General features: G+C 32.5%; 3 protein-coding genes and 1 long non-coding RNA gene across 6 annotated transcripts; 2 read left to right on the forward strand and 2 right to left on the reverse strand.

Annotated features, from left to right (window-relative positions):
- The first annotated feature begins 2,129 nt into the window (after positions 1–2,129).
- On the forward strand, positions 2,130–6,345 carry LOC100249316 (NADPH-dependent aldo-keto reductase, chloroplastic). The gene is made up of 7 exons (XM_002272999.5): positions 2,130–2,500; positions 3,550–3,600; positions 4,306–4,382; positions 4,585–4,672; positions 5,025–5,300; positions 5,457–5,705; positions 5,961–6,345. The coding sequence occupies exons 1-7, from the start codon at positions 2,381–2,383 to the stop codon at positions 6,045–6,047; spliced, it is 948 nt and encodes a 315-aa protein (XP_002273035.1). The 5' UTR covers positions 2,130–2,380; the 3' UTR covers positions 6,048–6,345.
- Positions 2,363–3,185, reverse strand: LOC132254179 (uncharacterized). The gene is made up of 2 exons (XR_009466424.1): positions 2,940–3,185; positions 2,363–2,887 (listed from the first exon to the last, which is right to left on the reverse strand). It is a non-coding gene; the product is annotated as an uncharacterized LOC132254179 (long non-coding RNA).
- Positions 6,346–6,458: 113 nt separating the features above from the next.
- On the forward strand, positions 6,459–10,364 carry LOC100244158 (NADPH-dependent aldo-keto reductase, chloroplastic). Of its 3 annotated transcripts, none has more exons than XM_002273103.4 (8): positions 6,459–6,926; positions 6,999–7,146; positions 8,033–8,083; positions 8,320–8,396; positions 8,599–8,686; positions 8,945–9,220; positions 9,317–9,562; positions 9,665–10,364. In XM_002273103.4, the coding sequence occupies exons 2-8, from the start codon at positions 7,024–7,026 to the stop codon at positions 9,749–9,751; spliced, it is 948 nt and encodes a 315-aa protein (XP_002273139.1). In that variant the 5' UTR covers positions 6,459–6,926; positions 6,999–7,023; the 3' UTR covers positions 9,752–10,364. The 3 variants fall into 3 exon arrangements, with proteins under 3 accessions (XP_002273139.1, XP_010654238.1, XP_010654239.1); XM_010655936.3 differs by having other exon boundaries at positions 7,016–7,146; XM_010655937.3 differs by lacking the exon at positions 6,459–6,926 and having other exon boundaries at positions 7,056–7,146; positions 7,980–8,083.
- Positions 10,365–10,527: 163 nt separating this feature from the next.
- On the reverse strand, positions 10,528–19,823 carry LOC100266504 (pyrroline-5-carboxylate synthetase-like). Its single transcript, XM_010655938.3, has 20 exons — positions 19,426–19,823; positions 18,515–18,586; positions 18,250–18,353; positions 17,621–17,723; positions 17,271–17,432; positions 16,133–16,410; positions 15,285–15,435; positions 14,945–15,109; positions 14,596–14,673; positions 14,170–14,259; positions 13,715–13,801; positions 13,505–13,591; positions 13,332–13,428; positions 13,157–13,260; positions 12,935–13,010; positions 11,971–12,121; positions 11,806–11,874; positions 11,537–11,603; positions 11,378–11,448; positions 10,528–10,931 (listed from the first exon to the last, which is right to left on the reverse strand). Exons 1-20 carry the CDS (start codon positions 19,474–19,476, stop codon positions 10,850–10,852), a joined length of 2,145 nt encoding a protein of 714 aa, XP_010654240.1. The 5' UTR covers positions 19,477–19,823; the 3' UTR covers positions 10,528–10,849.
- Positions 19,824–25,621: the final 5,798 nt, after the last annotated feature.

Raw genomic sequence — 25,621 nt, forward strand, 5'->3', positions numbered from 1 at the left:
TTTAACATGAAAATTTAAATATAATTACCAAAAGTTTTAGAAAAAAAACATAGATGATTAAATACATATATTAGTATGATACATTTTTTCCTCTCTAATAATATTTTAGTTCTAATTATTTAATTATTCTATTCAACAATAAATTATTTAGATAAATATTAGTTTATTTAACTTCTTAAAAACATAAAAATAAATACAAATATTAATTTTTTTAATTAAATTGTTTTTGAATCCAAATTTAAAACAAAAAGCCTCTTTAATATATACTCAATTCTCCAATAATAATAATAATAATAATAATAATAGTTTTCATTCTTCATTTATTCAATAAAAAATAAGTGTAAATTATGTTTCTCCTTTCAATATGAATAGTTAAATGTTATTATCAAATTTCATAATAAAAATTTAGGTAATGCTTTAAAAAAAAAAATCATAATTTAATAATATTTTTATTATATTACTTATATCTACCTTAATTTATTCTAATTATATAAGAAATTCATGCATATATCTATTTTCTCATTGACAATAACTTTTTCATTTATAACCTATAATGACCTTTCAATTCATATTGGTTCCTTCATGTCAAGCTTTATCATTTTTTGGACTATTATTTTTATTAAAACATGATTGTTAAAACTATTTATTCGATTCAAACAAAATTTATGAGTTATTAAATGTTTAATTCTATATACACTCAATAAATATAAATAAAAGAATATTTTATAAGAACAATAGAAATGGAAGCAAACTTACAAAAAGTCCAATGCCTCCCCATTATACAAATTCATCCATACTTAACCAACAAAATATCAAGTGGAATGAGCTTATACAAAATAAAAATATACAAAGTCCAAAACAAATATTCAAATCTAAATTAAATAAACTCAAAAATAAACTTCAAATTAATCTAATTAAATTTAGTTCAAATTAACAAATATAACTCACCTAAAATATCTCACATTTTACCAATTTGATATCAAGTAAAAAAAAAAAAAAATACAAGCCTAAAATCCGATAACAATAATAATACAAAAAAAAAAAAAAACCAACCTACACCCAATCAAACGTTCCAATAGTTCAATAGTTTGGTCCTAAATTAATAAATAAATCCAAATTGAATTCCACACAAACAAAATCAATTACTTTACGAACCAAAATAAAAAATAAAAATAAAACGAAAATAAAATAAAGTAAAAGGGAAATAGCCGGAGTTGCTAGTCGGCGGTGGCCGGCGGTGTGGAGTTGAGGGAGGAAGAAAGAAGAAAAAAAATAATAAAATGAATAATAAAAAGGGAAAATGAGTGAGGTGAGAAAGCGAAGGCAGGGAAGAATGAGAGAGGGGAAGGGGGGTCGCCGGCCGGCAGTGGTTCGCCAGCGGCAACTGGCCAGCCGTGTTGGAGATGTCGGTGGAGTGGGCTAGGTTGGGGAGGAAGGAGCGAATAAAAATAAAAATAAAAAAAGTGGGGGAAGAAGGAAGAAAAAAAAAAAAAAGAGAGAAAAATGGGAAAGAAAGAGAGAGGAGAGGGGGGGGGAAGAAAAAAAAGAAGGGGAGAAAATGGGGAGGAAAGAGGGTAGTATTATATCAAAAATTAAGGGTAGTATTAAAAAAAATAAAAATACTTTTTAATAAGTTTTTAATTCATATCTCTTATCAAACACTAGTTGCCCAAGTGCTACCCTTACGTATATTAACTATTAAGGGTAGTATTATAACTTCCATAAATTGAGTAATGGATTTTTTTCTACAAAATATTATAATGATACCGAGAATGTTAAATTGTAAAATATATATTACTAAATTACCAAAATAGGTTCAACTTGCTTTCTAAAATTAAAACTGCTTTAAATTTGATAAAAATTTGAGTACCTTTAATAAAATTAGTGTAGCAATTTAAAAATGAAATTTTCCTACCAATGATAAATATATATATATTTAAAATTTTAAAATTAGATTTTTAATTACCTTTTTAATTCATGCTGCCGTACATATTATCTTTAAAACCTCTTTTACATAAATAAAAAATAAAAAATAAATTAAATAATTATAATATATGAGTTGGTGCAAGATAATTATTTTTAGTGAAAAAGGAAAAAAAAGGGAGTTTACGCTTAAAAGGCAAAAGGATTGAGGTGCGGTTTCGTTATCTTTTGAAACAGAAAAAGATAGATGTCCACGTAAGATTCGATATTATCTTCAAATCCAATGTGGATTTTTTTAAAATAAAAATATTTTGGTTCGATTTTTGTGGCCACAAAATGTAACGTTAAGACAGCAAGAGCAAGATGCGACAGGAGAGGAGCTTCTGACACTCTTACCTTCTTTTTTTTTTCACATCTTTGGAGTCTGTAGAGTAGTCCATCTTCAGATCATCTGGAAATGTCGGACGACATCCGGTTCTTTCAACTCAACACTGGAGCTAAGATGCCTTCGGTAGGGTTGGGTACGTGGCAGTCAGATCCAGGTCTTGTCGGCCAGGCTGTAGCCATCGCCATCAAGGTCTCTCTTCTTCTTCTTTATGACTTCTTGCTCTATGGTTACAAGAACTTTTGGAATTCTTGGGATCTGGATTTGTGATTGAGTTTTGCTGAGGCTAAAATCATCTTGAAACGTAAAAAGAGCGCGTCAGTATTTTTTTTAGAACAATTGGGATCCATCAGCGCGTGAGTAGTTTGAGAGGCAAGATGCATATGTTTTGATAATACCATGCACCTATTCCAATCTTTTGAATGTTTGTTAAAAGTGTGTTTTGGTAGTATGGAAATGCTCTTCAAGGAACTGCTGGTATCTAGTGTTTGCGGTAGAAGAATAGCGTTTGTGTTGATACCACAGTCTGTTCTTTTACCAGATTGGAGATGAAGTTGTTGGTTCGATGCCTTTTTGAACCTTTTTGAACTAAATTTTCTGCAAGCACAAATGTCATGTCTGCTTTTAGAACTAGATACAGTCTACTTTTGGTTGGATGCTTCTTTTCCTTCCAGGATAAAATCTCTTTCCAATGCGCTTCTGCATTCAACTCATGGACGATCATGTACCCAAAAGTGGTGGAGCTTCTCTGATTAATTGATAGGAGATCAACACTTGAGAACAAAACTAGGGGTCTTCTTTGTATTGTGATTTCATCTTCTTTAATGAGGGGAATCACCCTCTTGAAAGTAATCTTTGTGAAGCTACTTCTCCCATGCATATTTAAAATTAATCAGAGAAGCCACTTCTCATCAACTCTTTCCTCCACTGTGTCTCTCTCATCAGTCTTTTACAGTTTACCTAATTTCAACGAGTGTAAATACATTAACTTTTGTAGTTCAGAGAAGTACGTTTTGTTGAATAATCTTAATATTCAAAATACAGATTCTGTAATAACTTTGGAGTCCAAAAATTCAGGAAAAATCATTTAAAGCGCTTCAAATTATTGTGCATTAAGTCTTCAATTTTACCCACCGCCAACTTATTCTAAACAAAAAGGAGAGACTTCTCTTAGATATGAAAATGATTATCTAGTGTTTTAATGATGCATACTCAAGCATATTTATTCCTGGTCTCTACAGGTTGGATACCGCCATATCGATTGTGCTCAAGTCTACGGCAATGAGGAGGAGGTAATTACTGCAAATATGCTGAACTGATTTTGATATTCTGTGTTATCATCTTCATCATTGTAACTGTTGTCTGTATATATCTTGTACAATATTGTAGGTTAAATCATTTTAAGCAATTGATTTTTCCTTCTGATACTAATCTGGGTATATTTCTTCGATGTTCAAAGTTGATTGGTTCTATTAACTAAAATCATTCAACTGCTGTTCCCCATTGTCTTTGATGATCACCGACACCCCTATAACCACTTTACCACTTCATATGGCTTCTGCTACTTTCTATGTCCCTTTCTATTTGGGTGGTGGATCCAACATAATGAAAATCACTATTTTGGATCTCTGCTGGCCATCATTCTTCACTGTTTTTTGTTTCTATTCTTGAGTTTACTCAATTGCACTTTACATATTCATTGATTCTCCTGGTTTTGATTCTGAAGTTTATACCTGACATAGGAAAATTATGAGGTAAACAAGTAACATAAACCATGGGACCTTTTTTTGCTTATGCCTAGTCAATTCAATCATAGCCCAAACATAGGCTATGGCCATAGGGACACGATCCCAACCCTCGACATAAATTGAACTTGCTAATTCACAAATGATCAGTGGTCTCTGCACTGTTCATTATTCTGATGTCTCAGTGTTTGAAAGTTAATGACTTGTAACAAGGATTTTATAGCACTATGATATTGTTTTCTTTTCTTCTAGATCGGTATTGTTTTAAAGAAGCTGTTTGATGATGGCGTAGTGAAGCGTGAGGATTTGTGGATTACCTCCAAGCTCTGGTTTGTCTCAGTTTGATTTTGGCTTTCATTGAAAATATTAACATTATAGCAACAATATAGCTATCTGTTTCTCTTTATCTTAAGATGCTGCTGTTGCAGTGCTGTTTGTACTATCCACTAGCTGATTCATTTTCCTTTTCTAGAGTAAACTGGTCTCTTGCAGTTCTTAGCTTCTACCATTCACAACTTAAATTATCTGCAGGTGTACTGATCATGCACCAGAAGATGTACCGGAGGCACTAAACAGAACTTTGAAGGACCTGCAGCTCGACTACGTTGATTTGTATCTTGTATGTATTGCACTAGTTGTTTGTTAAAAGTTACTAGAAGAATGTGTCATCGAATAAACAATGCAGGTCTTTGGACCCTATCAAAGTTTGTGAAGTTTGCAGAAAGAAAAGTTCATAACTGAAGAACGGCATTCCTCAGAAGATGGAATCTCGATAATCATGTCATCTTTAGATCTTTGAGCGAAGTTTGAAATATGGCCAAATCTTTGAGTCCCTTTATTCTGCAACCTTGTCTCTATCTTAGGCACTTAGAAAGCAATCAAACTTTGAATAATGGTTGATCAGCATTTTAATTTAATTGCATTATTCAGGAGATTATTTGGTTGTAACTAAATGTGGCTGATTCTTGTAGATCCATTGGCCAATGAGTATGAAAAAGGGTTCTGTTGGCTTCAAACCTGAAAACCTCGCCCAACCAGATATACCAAGCACATGGAGAGCAATGGAAGCACTCTATGATTCTGGCAAGGCTCGAGCTATTGGTGTAAGCAATTTCTCCACAAAGAAACTGGGGGACCTGTTGGAGGTTGCACGTGTTCCTCCTGCTGTCATCCAAGTGGAGTGTCATCCTTCATGGCAGCAGAGCAAATTGCATGCTTTCTGTAAATCCAAGGGGGTTCACCTAACTGTGTGTAGCCAATCTTTTATTCACTTTGAAATTTGCATTAGCTAATTATATTATTGAAGAGCAAACCTTAATTTACTCATTTTTTTTACTCAACTATGTTCATCTAGAAACTACAATAACTTTTTTCTTTAATTTTTATTTTCATGTATCTTTCAGGGGTTTTCACCACTGGGTTCTCCAGGTACAACATGGTTCAAAGGTGATATCCTTAAGCATCCAGTTCTGACTATGGCTGCAGAGAAATTGGGCAAGTCTCCAGCACAGGTTGCTCTCCGCTGGGGCCTGCAAATGGGTCATAGCGTGCTTCCCAAGAGTACAAGTGAATCAAGGATCAAGGAGAATTTTGATGTGTTTGGGTGGTCTACACCTGAAGACCTGTTTGCTAAGTTTTCTGAAATTGAGCAGGCAAGTAGTTCTTTTCCTCATTGCCTCTGTCGATTCCCTTATCATCATGGCTCCTAGTAATTGTTGACTAGTGGGCCACTATATAAATCTTTTTACTTGATTCCTTTAACGACTGATCGATTGGATGGTGTATGTGGCGATATACAAGGAAGTATAAGATCATTTGAGAGGCACAGGATCTTGTGCTAGATACTCTTCTTCTTACCCGTTCTTTCATAATAATAAGTAATAACAGTTTGGTTTTTAACTCTGCAGGCAAGACTTATGACAGCAAGCTTCTTTGTCCATGACACCTTGAGCCCCTACAAGACTGTTGAGGAATTTTGGGATGGTGAGATCTGATACAGACATATTAGTGAATATTCGCAGTGACGGTTATATTTATGCTGAATAATTCAAGAAATTATGTACATGTTTAGTAAAGCTGAACTAAAAAGACAAGAATCTTATCATCTAAAGAAAATAATTGATGAGAGTCTCATTAAGTCATTTGGGTATTGTTTAGCCTTGCGAATCTGTCGGCCCAAATTGTCCCGTGGAGATTAGATAAGGAACATATTTTCTCTGCTCTATTAGCAGAGTTGCTTTCAAATACTATGAATTTTAATGCTAACACGACATATAGAGACATGTTTGTCAATTGCTAAATTCCTTCTTTCTGCTTCCACACTTTTCCTTTTTTTAAGAAAGGCCACAATACAATAAGTGTTGACATACCTCACGTACGTCATGAGAGTTGGTGATTATGACAATAATTATCGGTCAGTCTAGCATTCCACTGGCTGTGGGTGTTTCTAAAGAAGTATGAAATGGAGTCACTGCTTTCCCTGGTGAGATTTCCCCCTTTTCCTCCAGTCAAACCCAGCACAACCAACTTCTTGCGTTACAAGATCAGGATTCCAAACCTTTTAAAGTTTCTTCACCCGTGGACTATATTGACCAATCCCCCCAGACGTTACATCACAATCGATTTTGAGTTCAAAAATAGAAAATTCTATGTAATACGCAATTATGTAAAATAATTTTAAGCTATGAGATAGCCAAAAAAACCGACATAGGTAAAGAGGCACACTTGATCGTTTTTATGGAAAGACGACGACCACAGATCCGACTTTCTCGGCATAAACTCGGAGGGAACAAAACATTTGGGCATGAGTAGGTTGGTGGTTGCCGGCTATCCTGATTGTTGATTTCGCTCCTAAACAATCTCACGTTCCTCAGGTATTAACCTATTCTATTACCATCTCCCATTCGTCAAACCCGTCCTATCCTCTCTAATCCATTGTGGCTCAGTTACATTTCTTTGGCAGAAGAAGAAATGGATGAAGAGAGTGAATTGTATTTTGAGTTGAATACCGGAGCTAAGATGCCGTCCATCGGTCTCGGAACCTGGAAAGCCCCTCCCGGCGTGGTCGGTGAAGCTGTCATCGCTGCCGTTAAGGTTCTCTTCCTTAAATTGAATTCTGGAGAAAGAAAAATGCTGTCATCTATTCTCTGTTGTTAAATTTGTGTGATATCTGGATTACAATTGCAGATCATATTTAAATAATTAAGTAGGACTGAAATTATGAACAAATGATACAAAAAGAATTCTGAAATTGCAAGTTTGTTTCGTCTGGTAAGTTAGGGATTCTAACTTCAAAACTCCACCACTTTTTTGGATGTCGGTGTCGAGGAAAACTGGGAAAAGGAAAAACAAAGAGAGAATAGATTTCTGTTTGGTTGTAAATTGTAATAGAAAGTAAGAAATACAATAATAATACATGAAAATTGGGAAGAAATTTTTACGTTCTTGAGCTCTTCATTTTCTATTTAAAAAATTTATTTTCCTTCATTTATTGATTTATTGTTTTTTCTTCCAATTTCCTGGCAAATTTTTAAAATTAAACATAGTATTAAGAAACTCGAGTAATGTTTGATAAGTTCTCAAGAAATAATTTTAAAAATTGGCTTTCAAAAAACACTTTTTCAAAATAGTTCTCAATTATTTTCTCGAACAAAATTTTGTTGCACTTGAGTAAAATATAAAATTTCCAAAATATATTCGCCTTATATTCAATTGTTTTCAAAACATTTTACAAAAATACTTAAAACCCCTCAAATCTACTCTTAAGATACCTTTCAGAACAAAATTTGCAAATGCTGATATTAGTAAAATCTTTATAGAAAAAAAAAAAAAAACTGTTTTCTATCCTAATGAACAAAATTGTTGTCAAAAACAATTTCCTAGCATGCCTTCCCTCATAAAAATCATGTCTCTTCTTTCTGTTACAGTTATAAAAACCTGATCTTAAGGTATGGTTGTTCTGGTTCCTAAATGGATGCAGGCTGGTTACAGACATATCGACTGTGCTCGAGTATATGATAATGAAAAAGAGGTAAACTTCTTTTGAGTTTTTGTTAGTTTCTTTTTAGTCAAGATCTTTTAATTGATTCTTGTGGCGAAGGGGAAGATTAATTACAATGCACAAGGGTCATTTGGTGAACAACCACTTTAACACAGTTTATGCAGTTTTGTTCTATTTCCAGGAGTAAATGCATCTTCATTGTGTTCATCATGCTCAATATTTTATACATATAGGGTAACTTTTTGTGATATATTGATCTGGTGCAGATAGGGGCAGCACTGAAGGAAGTATTTTCCAATGGAGTGGTGAAGCGCAATGAAATTTGGATCACATCTAAGCTATGGTAAGTTCCTAATAGTTCTTTCTCTTGTCTTCTGTTTGATTTAGAATTTCTTATCTCTGTTTGTTCAATTAGTTTTCATATTTATTCTCTAAGGTTGAATATTGTTTATCATTTTGGTTCTAGTGAGATTCTGGCTCCCAACCCCAGACATATCATTTTGTTCTCTGTGGAAACTTTTGAACTTATATTATATCATTTACAGGTGCAGTGACCATGCACCAGAAGATGTCTCCAGGGCATTGAGCAAGAGTTTAGAAGACCTGCAACTTGACTATATTGACCTATATCTTGTATGTCTCTTTGAAGTGCTACCACCATTGAGTTTATTTTTAGTTACAAACTTTATCTTATCTCAGTCAAAACCTAGGCAGTACACCCAGTTTAAAAGTCCTTATTAGTCTCAACTCTTGGGCGTATCTTGCCTAGGCAAGTGCCATCTGGATTATGTAATAGTTCATATTGTTGTCGGTCTGTCTAATCATGTACTATGCTGGAAATGCAGAGATGATATATTTGAAATGGTTTTGGAATATGACTGTGTGTTACAGATACACTGGCCATTTCGGACACAGCCTGGCTCTCGTGGGTGGGACCCTGATGTCATGGCTCCATTATGCCTCTCAGAAACATGGACTGCAATGGAGGGCTTGTATGCATCAGGCCAGGCACGTGCAATTGGGGTAAGCAACTTCTCAACAAAGAAGCTGCAGGACCTGCTCATATATTCAAAAGTCCCACCTGCTGTCGTTCAGGTGGAATGCCACCCCGTTTGGCAGCAAACTGCACTTCACAACTTGTGCAAATCAACCGGTGTTCACCTCTCGGTATTCACTGTACAATCTTCCAGTTTGATGATTGGCATAATTTGTGGTATCAAATGAAACTTGAATGAAGCATATGGATGAACATTCTCTTTGCAGGCGTACTCTCCTCTTGGATCCCCAGGGTCTTGGGTAAAAGGGGAAATCTTGAAGGAACCAAAATTGCTGGAGGTTGCTGAGAAGCTGAACAAGTCACCTGCACAAGTAGCTCTCAGATGGGGTATTCAGAGCGGTCACAGTGTCCTTCCCAAGAGTGTACATGAGTCTAGGATTAAGGAGAACTTCAGTTTATTTGACTGGTCCATCCCTCCAGAACTCTTCTCAAAATTTTCTGCTATCCACCAGGTAAATGTGCCTCAGGACATACATTTGCACCTAGATACATGCATGTCCTAGACAGTGAATTGCCTACTTAGGATTCTAAAATGCTGATGATATCTGATGCAGCAAAGGCTTCTTCGTGGGGATTCTGCAGTCCATGAAAGCTGTAGCCCTTACAAAAGCCTGGAAGAACTGTGGGATGGAGAAATATGAGATGATAGAAGATTCTCAAATCTTATTTTGATCTAACAGAAAACTCAGGATTTTTTGTTTATGAAAGTCTCGTTTAAGAAGCAATTGGACATCATATAAACTAGTACCCAGATCTCTCTCAAACAAAACATGGAAGTTAAGCTTTTGGAGCTACAGTTGCAAGTTATTGGTATAAAAACGTTTTGCAGAAACTTGATTATGGCAGCCCAGCCTGGCCATACAATAAAAAAACCACTTGAGCATGATCCTACACGCGTCCCTGCCAGCGTACTTTGGAACACCAAGGCAGACTTAAGCTGAAGCATCAAACATGGAGCCGACCTGCGACTTTCCATATTTTTCATCTACCTTTCAGTCTACATCGCTCATTCTTGAGGAGCGATTGGAGTGTGATCCCTCCAACCCTTTGGTCCATGGTTCAGCCAAATTACCTTGAATTCCAGATGTGTAAGCGGCAATTTGGGTTGTTTTTGGTTCGTGTTGAATTGGAGAATGTTTTGGTAATTCAACCAATTGGTGGACATTACATTAACCTTTTGCAGACTAGATCTGCGAAGTGGAACGGTTTAGATTAGATTTCACCAATAAATTCCCAGAAGCTCTGGATTCTAAATTCTCAGATCCATTTTCCTGGTTATGGATTTCTGATATTGCAGTGTGCCTATTTTGAGTCCTAAAAAACAATTTGAAACTCAAAGCATTGAGAGATTCCTGGGGCATTTGGATTCTTGGTTGTGGACTACAGAGGTATTCAAGGAGGGTTTACCTTCATTTCTTGGAAAGAATTCGTTCAGGTAGATATGCAAAGATACGGGTGCCATAAATAAACAAGCACGATTCTCAACAATGCCAATTCTGTTTTAGATTCTCAACGATTCTCCAAATTGATTCTCAACAAAATGTACTGTCAAGAAGCTGCGTATGAAACTGAAAAACTTAAGCAAATAAATACAAAAAGCTTGCGGCCCCAGGCAATTTCCATAGGACATGAAATGAAGGTGTGTTGACGTATTTTAAGAACAGTAGCTAATATAAAAATTAAGCAGTCATTTGGAGCCATTTGGAGCGGGGGCCCATGACAGATATCTTGCAGCACAATCAAGATTGTAGAGCGAGACTCTTGTGGGTGTAAATGACCCCTTCATCGCCATCCACAATGTGTCCATTTCCTTTCAGAATCCTGCATTTACAGAACAATGGAAGCAATTAATAGATAAGATCAATCATGAACCAAAATTCTCACTTTCATGGAGAGAAAACAAGGAAAAAAAAAGGCCCCCATCTATGAATTGGAAGGAAGAATGTAGAGCCATGGTTGTTGAAGGAAAGAAGACTATTGTACAGAATTTGAGCTACTACAGTGCCTAGGAAGCCCAATCAACAGCTCTCCACCACTCACAAAAAGAGGCTACGCAGAAACATTTGTTATCTATTCTCATTTCCAATTTCTTGCATTTGCTTCCAACCCATCAATCTCAGAATCCACATTAGCTATACACTCCCTCAAAATGTTAGTTCTTAATAGCCTGACATTTTTCTTACTGCACCATAACCCATCTAATTGCTAGATTACACAAAAACCAAAAACACTTAATTGCACAATAAAGAAACTCAGACTTTACATACCATCGGCTCGTCAACAATCCTTCGACTCCTACTGGACCTCGAGCATGAATCCTACTCGTACTTATGCCAACCTATTCAAACATCAAACAAGACCAACAAATGAAACCAAGATTCTTTCATGTTGATTTCTAACAGCTGGATAGTTGGAAGATTCCATACCTCTGCACCAAGTCCAAAACGTGCTCCATCACAAAATCGGGTACTTGCATTATGGAAAACTGCAGCACTGTTGAGATAGATAATGAGCCACATTTCAAGGTTAACACAAATATGTGCAACAATTTAGCATAAATTACTCAAACAATTTACAGACCATTGCATTTGTAAGACAACAAAACCAGAAAGACTCAGGAAGCACGGCCGAAGGTATACACTACTGTTATATCTTTATACTGTAAGATAGAGCTGCATTATCAAATCATCCATACCTGTCCACTTGAAGTAGGAAAATTTCAGCAATTTTGGAGTCTTCTGTGATGATACAATCAGTATGAGAACTGAAAGAAAAGTTAAAGAGAAACCAGAATATCACAAACGGCCATAAAATATTTATATGCTAAACAAAAGAAGAAAAATGGGAGTATTCAACATGCCTTCCATGTCGATGTATATGGTCAATGGCAGAATGCACATCATCTACAATTTCAACTGTGCAAGCCATGGAATTGTACTCATGATGGAATGAGTTAACCTGAGAAATATTTAACAGTGCACTTGCTCTTGGTCCACCGTGTAGAGTAACACCTGCAGCAGATGAACTTACAACAGTTTAATTAGATGTCAATGTCTCCCTTAAATGGTCTGCTTTTGCCTAAATAATTTCTTTCATGGTCACCATATATTCCCTGAGCATATGAATAATTTCAAATTTCTTCAAGGCCATGAAGTACAAGCCAAGATTTTAATTTTTATTTTGTGATCAACATCACTGCTAGTAGCTAGCTCTTAAGTTGATGGTTTTCTAAACCTCAGGATTAATACGTTCTTCCATGCCTAAACTAACGAGTCTGGGCTTCCCAGTCTTGATCGAGGAGTGCACTCTTAGGGTATCATAATGGATGAAACCCATATTAACCATGTGAAAAGTAAACATTTAACTTCAGGCTTCTCTTTTTGACTGAAAATGATTCTCTTAGAATACTTACTTTCAAAGAAACTGTCAAATCTATCTGCTATCGAGTGGCTACAATACATTTTCTCCACTGATTAGTTAATTTCTACTGTAAGGCTAAGTTTGTTTAGAAAACCTATTCCACGTTTGGATATGTATATCCATTGGATTGGGATATCCCATCTCAACCTAAGGTTTCATGAGTGGAACATCTTTAACTATGGATATTATATCCTTGGAAAATAATATCGTATCACATCCTATCCGGACCTCTTGTCTGACATGCCAAATGTAGCAGATTATGTGTCCTCACAATTATAAGTAGCAGAACAATCATAACTGTTCTATGGAAAATCTTTGAAACTTGGCTACAGTATTAACAGACAAGGTGAAGATGTAGAACATATTTTTGCAGAGAGGATACTAATTCCTGGAGAAATTCATACCTTTACGTTGGAGCTCTGTAACAAGCTTATTGAACCCACCATTACTCAAAAAATCCTTGTGAACAAGAAGGGTTTCCTGAGAATACCGGGTGAGAAACAATAAGAAACTAGATTAATAAATGATTGGTAAAGATGTTCTTTAATAGGATGCATCTGCTATAAATCTAGGCTAGATAAAACAAAAACTAGATGGTTAGTCACAGAAAATGTGGAGTGGAGTACCATTGCATTACAGGCTGCAGGATAATCGGTCTTCGCATCCAAAACAATGTGCTTTGCCATTTTCATATTAGCTGACTTGTCGATGTAAACATGGCAAATACCATCTGAAAGCAAACACTATAATAAAACCTCTAGTTTGCAGATTATAAATTTAAAGAGTCACAATTTATCTTACCAGCATGACCAAGAACAGGGATTTTAGTTGAATCCTTGATTTGAGAAACGAGTTTGTTGCTGCCTCTAGGGATCACAAGATCTATGACATCATCAAGCTGGGGCAGAACTAAAACAAGTTAATAACCAACCTATTATGAAAAACCATCAAACATATCCAATCTCAATCCCCACCTTTAGCAAATCGGGAATCTGCTCTCTTGTAGTGACAAGTCCAATAAGTTTTTCACCAACAGTATCTGGGATAGCTTCAGTGATAACCTATAAAAGTGAAGAAATCCTTGTAAAAAAACGTAGCTCAAATGAAAATGTAGACCAGGAAAATCAATTAATATCATGCTTCAAAATAGTTGAGAAAGAATTTCATGGGTAATGATATCAAACCTTGTGCAAGATTGCATTTGATCTATTAGCTTCTTTCCCTCCTTTCAACAGTAAACCGTTCCCACTCCGAATTGCTAATGAAGCTATCTATTGAATCATTAAAAAAATTAATGGTCAATAAATCAAGAAAATACTACAGAGTAGATTAGCTGACTGACAACAGCACAAAACCACTGTCTATTCAATGACTAGGAGAAAAAGGATGGGAGAGCCAAAGATTGGCTCAGAAGTATGAATTATCTTCCATAGTCACTGCTAATAGAAAAATCCTTATGCATCCAAGCAGCATTGCTTTACTGCTTAATGATATCAGATGCCACCACTGAGCATAACAGAACCAAATCAACTTGTTCAGTGGGACCTTAAATAGTCTTTCTTTCTTTCTTGGTAAACCTTAAACATACTAATCAATAAAAATATGCTGGGATTGATGAGAAGAGAAATTTCTTGTCTACCTGAACTAGCGCATCAGGTCGTGCCTCAAAAACAACCAGGAGGACACCCATAGGACAAGATGTCTTCTCTAAGATAAGTCCATCTGCAAGCTGGATGCAAGAGCAGTCATCAGATGTCGAGACAACTAATAACCAAAGCATATGGACAAAATCATATTAAGCCTAGTGCATATTTCATGAGTCCAAAGAGTAATCATGTTTGATGATTGAATCTATTGTTGTTTTGTAGAATTTGAAAACTAGACTTCTAAACAAATAATACAACTTTTATAGGAAGCAGAAGTCAGATACCATCAGTATGTTACAGATACCTAAAAGGGAGACGTGTAACATTGATGTCTCCACGTTAAATAACCATCCAAACCTCATTTCATAGTTTGGTTATTGATGATCAAGATTACATAACTCTGCAGATCGTTTTCTTACCTCCATTCTACTTAAAACATGACCAATGGGTTCTTTCATGTCTGCTAGCATCCGAATTGATTTTGCTAGACCAGAGATCTGCATAACACAATGAATTTTATGAAGAACATGGACATGCTTCTATTAAACATTGAAATAAGACAGGCAAGCTTTGAGAAACAAACAGAAGAGCACCAACTAAGACAGTTATAACAACAGGATGAAGTCTTCTTTTTATTAAGGAAAAAAAAAAGAAAAAAAGAAAAACTCATTAGCAACCAAAAACCAAAGAATAGAAGAAGAAACAAAGTAGGTATGAATATGCAAGCTCTTAGTCATGATAGTACTCCACTAATCAATAGTTCCCCACCTTCCCAGGCTTTAAGGTCAAACGAGATAGTAATGACTTGTCATACCCAGCCTCCTGTGCAGCAGCAACATCAACTTCATTCTCAACTTTAATCAAGCTTTCATTTGCTTCTAGGGCATCGGCTATGTCCAACAAAATTTTCCTCCTATCTTTTGAAGGCAGGGCCTGAAAAAGCATCCATATGGATTATTCAAAATTCCAGTGTAACCACTTTCCAAATAAACTATAAATTAAAGAATACAGAAAGCTAAGAAGTTGTAGTGAGGAAATATTGGATGCCAAAGAAAGTTATGTTACTTACAAGAACCTCTAGTCGTGCAATTATAAAGAATGTAGTTACCTGAAGCCGCCTGGAACATTCTCGTGCAGCCACTGCCATTTCACGGGCACCAATTTCTTTCACTAGGGTCCATGAATGTGCATCTTTATGGAAAAGTGTACCGACACGCTGCCCTTGAAGTACTTTTATAATGTTGTCAGTGGCGTACCCACTTCAAGAAAGAAAGAAATTTAGAATTCAAACATGGAACAACCATCCTATTGAGAAAACCAGCATGCCTCTCACAATACTTGGTGATATATTGGCTCCCAAAGACAATAATAAATCAAGTCTTGGGATATATAATACATATTAAGCATTAAAAAAAAACGGAATATCTAAGAATGAAATGGAGGGAGGATTAGATTTTTGGTGAATTGACTTCTGACGGAGCAGGTTAAATTCAATAATTGAAACTGGGTCAAATGATGGATCAGGTTATGTTTTCAATCACAGTTAGATATTATTGAGACACTAAGAGAACTTGCCATTAACTACAGCCACATGTTCAAACACAAACGCCAGTGTTCTCAACCAGACTGGATGTTTGAACCAGCTAGATGATCAATCAAGCACCTTTCTAGTTTCCCAAAAACAATCCTTATAAAAGAACCCTCCCCTCATTTGGGTTTATCCGAGTTTCTTTCATTCATATTTGTACTCAATTACCATGTTTAACCATCACACATTTAACCACATGGTTAAACCTGGCCATTCAGACTGAACAGCTAACACATAAACCAATCCCTTCCACTAGTTGGCCAATATCCAAGGTCTGCAAACATTGGATGCTGTGGAAATAGAAAGCATCCCTGACTCCAAATTCGGATTGTTCTGTATGATGAAACAAGAATTGGATACAACTGTACCTTGTAATCACTGTAGGGGTGCCAGCATCGGCTGCCTGGTTAGCAGCTTTTACTTTAGCAGTCATACCCCCTCTTCCAACCTTAGACTTGTCTCCAAATGTAATTTCTCCTTCATGTTTTTCCTTAACATATGTATGGATTAATTCCGCATGTGGCTTATTTGGAGGGGCATTGTACAGACCCTCTACATCACTCAACAAGACAAGAAGGTCAGCTTTTAGTTCCAGAGCCAGTAGAGTTGCCAGACTGTCATTATCACAAAATATACCAGAAGAATCCTGAAAACAGTTTTCATAATCAGACAACATATACATCTGGCAAATGACATAAGTAAGCAACTGAAGTGCAAAAATAATAAAATAAATAAATAAATAATAGAAAAAGGGAGCATAGAAGTAACAGACACATGAATTTAAGATGAGTTAAAACAGGGGAAGCATGAACTAAGGGTTTTAACAAAATTAGTGCTAGGCAGTGGCTTCGTAATGACAAGCTGCTACCAAAAAAAAACCTAGCGCTTATATTTTCCATGTCCTCATGGTAAATCTGCAATTACCAATCAAAAAGTAGTGTTGTATGTTCGATGCACATAATGAGAAATCTTATAAAAGCACCATATGTTTGTCATATGTGCATGCATGAAAGTAATTGATCATTTTTCATTTGTAGCAAGCCTCCAAATTACCCAGTTCTGAAAATTACAAAATGAACCATGAATGTGTCAGCGCCAGATAGCAGTGACCTTCCAAAGGGTAAAACTGCATAAAACTACCAAAACAGATATGAATACAACAAACATACATCTAGCCCATTGTGGCAGTCTAGTTTAGACCATGAACCCTGAGCCCAGTTGGACCCTGGTGGGAGACAGTGATGAGTTTCAGCCTGACTAAATTTCATACCAGAAGTAGGGATAATCCAATCTTCTAGGCCCACCAGTTTAGTAACACATGTAATATGTGTATTTGTGTACTTATACAGGAACATATGCACATAGGCTTCATATAACATTACTATATAGGTAAATTGGTCTAGAGCCGTTATAAATTTGTTGATTGATTAGAAATATCATCAATTCTTATTAACTGAAAATGAAGCCAAATGTAGAAGTAGCTGCAAACTTAAAGCAGTAACATACCTCATTTGGATGATCCCTGGTACTGATTGCATCATTTTCATTAAAAATAGGAATGACCCTTAGATCTAACAAGGATCCAACTGTTTCAGAAAGTTGCATTCTGAAATCTGGATTTCTAAAATCACTATTCGTGACAAGAAGTTGAGAAGCCGTAACATCCAGCTGCATAAAGACGACTGCTTCATTAGGACCTCAAAGAAATTAACCACAACAGCCACCAGCTGGGGCTAATGCATTAGAAATGGTAACTAGCTTAGTCTACCCATAAATAGGTAAGTACTGAAGCCATAATAAATGTTCTAATGCAATTCCATATTCCAGAATGCGATAGTAAATAGATTATTTTTCACCTGGCTGAATAAAGTATCATACAGAGCCATGAGACTACTCTGTCCGACAGCTGCACAAGCTTTTGAATCAAGCTCAATTTGCGGTTTCTGGAGATCATCCAAGCTGCAAAACAAATGTGGAATTCCTTCAGGCAATCCATTCTCTCCCTTTCAAAGGAAAGAAACGATTAAATTTCCTTCTTTCTTTAGAACCAAAACATGAGTGTCTTTCTAATAATACAAATAATTATCACGCCAACAAAATGATCATTGATTTAACAACTTATTACACCATGATTTCATTTTTCCTTTTTCCGTCTTAACAACTAGAAGAATCAAATCAACCTAGCATTTTGGTGTAAATGCTAAGAATTTACCAGCTCGGCACAGGTTGAATTTAACATCTGAATGGACAAAATATTTTATCTCAGAACTATTTTGCCATCTACATGCATAATTTTCCATCCAGACTGCTTCAAGCACTAAAGTTTCCAGGTGTAAAATAACACAGAAAAACACCATGCTCATAATTTTGGAGTTAAGCCAAAACCATTTATATACTATAGATAATAACGAAACTAAAACACTAATCAATCTCAAGAAACAAGGCGATAAAAGAAACCAGCAAGCATAACCAGTGATGACAAAACCTGCTGTTGACCAATCTCCTGTATCGAAGCCTTTGGATGCCAACACCAACAGCACCTGAAGCCACCAATATGACCTCATAGCCTTGGGAGTTCAATTCTTTAAGCTGTAGGGTTTTCATTCATTTGAAACATAATATTGTCAGAAAGAAGAAACGGTAAGGAAAGCAAAAGGCAAAACAAGTGGAAGGCATTGTTGCAGGATGTGCTAGATTTGCAATCTTTTCGGAAAACCTCCAAACAAATGGTCATTGCAAGCCAAATGTACCTGCTCACAAAGAGCTCCAACTCTACCCACTGCTAATCTTCCATCGGCTCGAGTAACCACAGCTGTTCCAACCTTCACCATCCAAAAACCAACCAGTCAACAAAACAAATGGTGAATGCTAATAATGCCGGATCATCGGAAGCATGATAAATCATCAAATTTTTACATAATATAAATGATCACTTGTCTGTTTAATTTCTAAGCCAAAATCCCATTACTGAGATCAATTAAAAAAATAATTAATTAAAATAAATCGAGAAACAAATCAATAGAATTGAATGGCACAGAATTAATGGTATCCAATTGCGCCAAGATTGCCAGAAAAACAAAAAATTAAAATAAATAAATCTGACTAAAGCCACAATAAATGATCAAAGGATTAGAATGCTTAATGCCATGAAGCATTCACTTGACTTATCACTTTTCTTCTTTTATTTTCAATAACAAATGCCAAAACAAATGGAAAGCGACGATCTTCAAAAGGAAACGATCTGAATATGCAATTAAAAATTAAAATCACATTAAGTAATTTAACTATATTTTCAAAACCAAATCAAAATATTGCGTCTAATAATGACGCTGGTCTATATCAGTCTTTTAATTTAAAGGGAAAATAATAATAGAAAAGGACATGGGTTGTCACTTTTCTCAATCAACAGCATTTTTTATTTTTGTTTTCGTTTCCCAATCAGAATAGCATTACTTTTTTCTTTATTTGTTTAAAAATCAAAATCTCCCTGCAAAGAGCCGTGAACAAGAAAGAAAAGGATACACAGGAAAAAGGATAAAACAATCATACGTGAATGTATATATATATATCCTGATGACTCTGAGACTAGGGCTTACGAAATCGAAGGTGAAAGATGATGAAACGGTAAAAAGGTGCGCAGAAAATGAGAGTATGAAACAACCTTAACAATGACACGCTTGACGTCCTTGACGAACTCGCGAGAGGAATCCATGGAGTCCGGAACGGAGTCGACTCACCCACACTGAGAGATGATGATGAAGAATGCGGTTGGCAGAACTGGGCAAGCGAAACGAGCGGAGAGAGGCGTTTGAGTGAACAGTTACGACTAATGATCCCTCAACTCTTGTTCTCCATCAAATACCAGCTTGCCATCTTTTGCCAGCTTCCCTACTCATTTGAATCGCTGATAATTACCAATATCTCCACGCCCGATCCAAGTAAACTGGCCCTAGTTACCCCTTACTACCATTTCATGTCACTTCTCCGCCCCTTACATACACCACCTTCTAACCCTTCCCATATGGTGTCGTCCATTTTAAAAGGCAAAATAATATAAATATAAATATATATATCCTCTTATGCATGGCTACTTTTTGTACATTTGATTGAGAACAGAATAAAATACCAAGTCAAATAACATATTCATTCTCCTCCTCGTTTGTTTATGCGAATTTAGTAGTCCCCAAATTGGAATGCAACGTATTTTCTATTTGAAAAATATATTTTAATTTTTATTTCATTAACAGATAAAGATTATCTGTTAACTAAACCTACCAATAACCCCTCTTTATCTCATAATTGGTTGCAACATAGCAGTTCATTTCTCGTACTTCTTATACATCTTCTTTGATGTCCAAATGATGGAATTGATATATCCTATTATTATAAATTTCTTTTTCCATTTTTCAACTGTATTTTCCTTTATTTCTTTAATTATGTCTTTCTTTTATATTTATGATTACTTTACCAAAAACTCTTATTCTAAAATATAATACTTTTACTATTATTAGTACATAAATAAAAATGCAAAAATTAGAATAAGATGTGACAAGACAAAAATGTATAAAAAATTATGACTTACCCTTTTGTTTTTTCAATCCAAAAAGATTAAAACAGATTCTATTTAAAAATAATATTCCAATTCTCAAGTGATATATTAAACAAAAGTATCTTATAAATAAATATATTATAAATTTTTATTATATAATATGAGTTACAAATTATTATTGAAAATTTATATCGAATTCTCAAGTGGTAAATAAAATATTTTTTAATTCTCTAATTAACAATGATTTTATATTTTATATTATATAAATCTCCTCATCTTCTTATCTTTTTTTAATAAAATTTTTATTGATTAACATCAACAATAAAATAAGAAATTTAAAAAAAATTAAAAGTAAAAAATATAACAATAAAATATTGATTTTCACTTAATATGCTAGTTAAAAATATAGATATCAAGAAAAAAGAAATACATTAGAAATCAATATTTAAAAAAAAAAAAAAAAGTATTTGAGTTTTAATGGTATTTTAAATTTTTTTAAATTTCTTATTTTATTGTTGTTCAATATTGGTAAGGACTAAATTTCCTTTTTTTTTTTTTCGAATCAAATCTCACAATTAAAAAAACATAATTAAAAGATAATTAAGCATATATGTGTTTACTTGTTAATCGGTGTTATTGATATATCAAGCGAAATGAAATTTCAAGAAATAGCACAACAAGTAAAATGGTTGTTTCTAGAAATAACAAACCAAGTAAAATGATCATTTCAAGAAATAATTACTTGATTTATGAAAAAATATATATATATATTTCAAAATATTTTTAAATAGATAAAAATTAAAACTAATTTATAATATTGATCTTTTATATATATATATATATATATATATATATATATATATATATATATATATATATTCAAATTAGTGATTCATAATCCACTTTTCCTAGTCTTTCTCATAATGAAATATGATAAAATTAGTCATTTTCCATTTTACTATTTTTTATAAATATTTATAATTTATAGTTATGTCAAAATTTTATTGCACATTACATACTTTTAGATTTTGTGAACATGACCCATCCATGCATGTGAATTGTTTTTTATGGTGCCAATGTTATCGATGGTTCCTACAATATGAAAATTGGTAGACCTAATAATTATTCATAAAATCTATATTCACATCTATATTTATTTATTTTTATTAGTTCATATAAAAGGTATTCTCAATAATTTCAGTATCTTGCTCCATATCCAATCACTAACTGCATGTAATAAAAATATAAAATTTCATATCTAAATCAAAATCATATGTATACAGACCCATACAAGAAAAAAAAATTTATAAAGGATTCATATCCAAATCCCAAAACATGCACTAAAATTTGATATAGAAAATCAACATTAAATATGACCAACTTCATTCTTCTGTTTAAACTTGTCTTCATGTTGTAAGTTTTTCACACACACAGAGATGAAGCACGAGTTTGGGTTTAATTCTACCGGGTCTTCTACCTTAGTGTTTATAGAATTAGGAGTCTTCTTTCCTCATTGTTAACAATAAACATATAAAAAAAATTGACATATGGAGGTGAATAGTTACCCTATATGAACTTCTGTTTTTCTTGACTTTTTAAATCATAGATGCAAAGTATTCGGTGAAACTTAATCGACTTAAATTAATTTTAAATTAAATTATTTTTAAATTATTAATTTAAAAATTGTTACTTAATTTTGAGTTAAGTATTAAGGTTATTTGGTAAATTAAACTTAAATTTTTTTTCTAAATCATCACATTATATATATTTATCATTATTAATTTTAATAGATATCTATTCTTTCATTATTTTTAAATAATAAATTTATTTGTGATACATATAAATTTGAAGTATTATAAATGCATTTGATAATTATAAAAATATTTATTACAAAAGATGAGTTGTGAATGTAAAGTCATGACTATAAAATATATTCTCATTGAATATGAGTAAATGAGTTAAAAAATATTTAACATTAAAAATAAATTAATAATTTTAACTTAATATTTAAAGTTCCTTTTACTTTAGATAGTGATATTAATTTATTTTCTCAAATATTTATTTTATTTAATGATCTAAATTAAGTTATTAAGTCAATAAATTGGTATTTGCTTTTATAGCATTCATCACGTAAGATCCTTTTTCACTAAATCAAGAGGCATCATTAAAAAATTAAAATTAAAGAATGTCTAAATCTAAGGTGGTGTTTGTTTTTTGATTGAATAGAAAAAGTCAAAATATTTGACTTTTTCTATTCAGCTAAAAGTAACTTGTTGACATCATCCAACATAATTAAAATGAACTTGTTATCAATAGGTCCAGTTTAGTTATGTTGGATGATATCAACATGTTACTTATAGCTGAATAGAAAAAACCAAATATTTTGACTTTTTCTATTCAGCCAAAAAGTAAACACCACCTAAGTCTTCCATTGTTTATTAATGTACTTTTATATAGTAATATCTATATTATTATTGCCATTAATAATGAAAAATCTCTTCAACTACACTTTTAATTTTGGGAAAAGTGGGATTTAATTCACTAATATGAAAATAATTTGAAATTCATGTATTTTTTTATCAGTCATCTAATTATTCCAAAAAATATTTTTTTACTTGTCATGTTATTCAAATCAATTGATGGCTAGATTCCTTCGTATAAATGTTTCCCTTCCTTTTAAATATTTTATTATTATTATTTTATTTGGGATTTTTTTTCTTTAGAAATAAAAACCTCATAAGATTCTTATTTTTGTTTCCTAAAAGTTTAGGAAATATTGTGTAAAAAAGATCATAATATATTTTTTTATTTCCTGGAATTTTAAAAGGAAATATTTTCAAACAAATTCTATTTAATCATAATTACCAATTCAAAAAGTAATAAAGTTGTTTATTAGATAATAAATAATAAATTTAATAATTTATAATTATTTTAATTATTATAAATTTATTTAATATAAAATATTTATTTAGTTATTTATTTATTTATTTTTATACTATATATCAAAGTTCAATCGTATTGTAAAACATTTTATATCTGAAAAACTCCTACAATAAATTTTACTCTCTATTATATTAAACAATTATTAATGTTATATAATAAATACAAATTTATTATTGATTTATTTATTATTATTAATTTTAATTTATTTTTATCTTATTAATACTAGAATAAACTTTTTTTTCTTTCAAATTCTTACTTTATAATGTTTATAGAGAAAAAAATCCCTAAGCAAAATAATAATAATATCTAAAAGAAAGAAAAACATTTACGTGAATGAATTTAATTGTCAATTGATATTAATGATATAACAAATAAAATGAGTATTTTAGAAAATAATTAGATAATTTATTAAAAAATGTATATATTTTAAATTATTTTTAAATAGATAAAAATAATTCTAATTTTAAAATTTTGATATTTTCTTATATATATATTTTTTAGTGAATCAAATCCCACTTTTCCTTTTAATTTTCTTAAGATTTACGTTTAAACATGATCACATCACAAAAACACATTTTGTTAATATCATTTTTCCCAACCCTTTTAATATGTATATTTTTTTTAATATTGGTTAGTTTTCAACATGATTTAAATGTGAAGTAAGGGCTGGGGGATTCGAACCCTAGCCAAGGCCAAAAGACTTGGAGTGAAGCCTGGCAACCACGGGGTGAATCTGCCTTTATGAACATGTATGCACAAATACAAATATATTAAAGCGTATTATAAAAAAGAATATTTTAATAAATAAATTAATTCTAGTTATTTTATTTTAAATTTTATTTAATTGATTAAAAATATAAAAATAAATTATATCATTTATATGGTAATTAAATATAAATATTAAAAAAAATTATATATATATATATATATATATATATATATATCATCATTTATTTTATATTATTAGATGTGTTAAAATTAAATAAATTTTAATATCAAATGTATCATTATTTATCTCATTAATTATATTTTAATACTATCACTTTACTTTTAAGTTTTTTTTATATTTATCCTTTTAATTTTATTTAATTTTGAATGTTTTTATTTAAAAATATAAAAATAATAATAATGAAGTTATAATATTTTATTTAATAAAATTAATATCAATAGAAAAAAATTGTCACCACAAGTAATAAAATTTTAGAATTTAAATTTTGAGTAAAATATTTTATATAAATCTTAAAAGGTTTTAATTTTTTTTATTTAAAATGTAATAAAACATATTTTAATAAAAGTAGTTTTTAAATTTTAAAATAAATGTATATATAGAAATATGTGAAAGGAATTTGAGATAATTTAAAAAAAATTGATAAATATTAGCATTGATCGTATCTATATCAATTATATTTATAAAATAATTTTAAAATGTATAGGTATATTCTTGTATCACTTAAAGTTTTTTAAAATATTTTTATAAATTTATTAAAAAAATCACTTCACTAATATTTTTAGTCCTGATATAATCGTATGGAATTGACAAAAAATTATCATTCAATGCCACAACCACCACGGAAGCCATGCATAAATTCAAAGGCATACCACAAATATATAATTTAAAAAAATATATCTGTATTAAATATATTAGTTTATAAATAGTTTTATATTTAAAAACCAATAATAATTATAATTATAAAATTACGAACACTTGATGAAGAAAACGGGGTTTCCTTATTGTAAGAAGGAAAATGGGGTGAGCTGAGAAAAATAATTTTACATTCTGGAACGAGAGGCTTCAGAGATGTTCTATTTTCCCATGACCCAAACAATATTTAACAGAATACCAACTAAAAACAATGGTTATAGATGTTGAAAACCAATCAAATGAATGCATACCGGTGCAATCTCAAGGGAAAACTAAGGCTGTGGGCACTACTCTCGTCAATGTAACCTTGGCAGCAGGACCCATGATTTAGCACCGAAGCTAAGCTGCAAACTTGAAGATGGTTGAAAAGCATTAAAGGAGTCCTCTCTTCATTAGCCAGCAACGTACTCATCATATATAGCCTAAATGATTATGAACCATTCCGGCCATACCGGAGTTCAGCTCCCAAGGTTACATTGACGAAAACAATGACCAGATATTCGAATTGCAGTCTTCAAACACCTTTAGATAATATCACGGGTTTTCTATATATATATGAATGTTTAGGACATATATAATAACCAACCAAAAACAAAGCAGTGTTTTGAAAATTTACGAATACAATGAACTTGGCTTACTTGTCTTTAAGAATCAATGGGTATTTTATTGTTTCTGATGTAGAAAGCTCAACGAGAGCATTTTCTCTTCATTAGCCAGCAACGT

This window comes from Vitis vinifera, chromosome 8 (assembly GCF_030704535.1).
Source record: "Vitis vinifera cultivar Pinot Noir 40024 chromosome 8, ASM3070453v1".
NCBI lineage: Eukaryota > Viridiplantae > Streptophyta > Magnoliopsida > Vitales > Vitaceae > Vitis > Vitis vinifera.

Excerpts from the sequence above, each read along its gene's own strand:
- LOC100249316 (XM_002272999.5), top strand. The coding sequence starts at position 2,381 with ATGTCGGACGACATCCGGTTCTTTCAACTCAACACTGGAGCTAAGATG. Across the intron at positions 2,501-3,549 it reads CTGTAGCCATCGCCATCAAG|GTTGGATACCGCCATATCGA; the intron begins GTCTCTCTTCTT and ends TGGTCTCTACAG. Across the intron at positions 4,383-4,584 it reads TGGATTACCTCCAAGCTCTG|GTGTACTGATCATGCACCAG; the intron begins GTTTGTCTCAGT and ends AATTATCTGCAG.
- LOC100244158 (XM_002273103.4), top strand. The coding sequence starts at position 7,024 with ATGGATGAAGAGAGTGAATTGTATTTTGAGTTGAATACCGGAGCTAAG. Across the intron at positions 8,397-8,598 it reads TGGATCACATCTAAGCTATG|GTGCAGTGACCATGCACCAG; the intron begins GTAAGTTCCTAA and ends TATCATTTACAG. Across the intron at positions 9,563-9,664 it reads AATTTTCTGCTATCCACCAG|CAAAGGCTTCTTCGTGGGGA; the intron begins GTAAATGTGCCT and ends TATCTGATGCAG.
- LOC100266504 (XM_010655938.3), bottom strand. The coding sequence starts at position 19,476 with ATGGATTCCTCTCGCGAGTTCGTCAAGGACGTCAAGCGTGTCATTGTT. Across the intron at positions 16,411-17,270 it reads CCAGGGATCATCCAAATGAG|GATTCTTCTGGTATATTTTG; the intron begins GTATGTTACTGC and ends AACTGTTTTCAG. Across the intron at positions 14,674-14,944 it reads TGACCTTAAAGCCTGGGAAG|ATCTCTGGTCTAGCAAAATC; the intron begins GTGGGGAACTAT and ends TGTGTTATGCAG.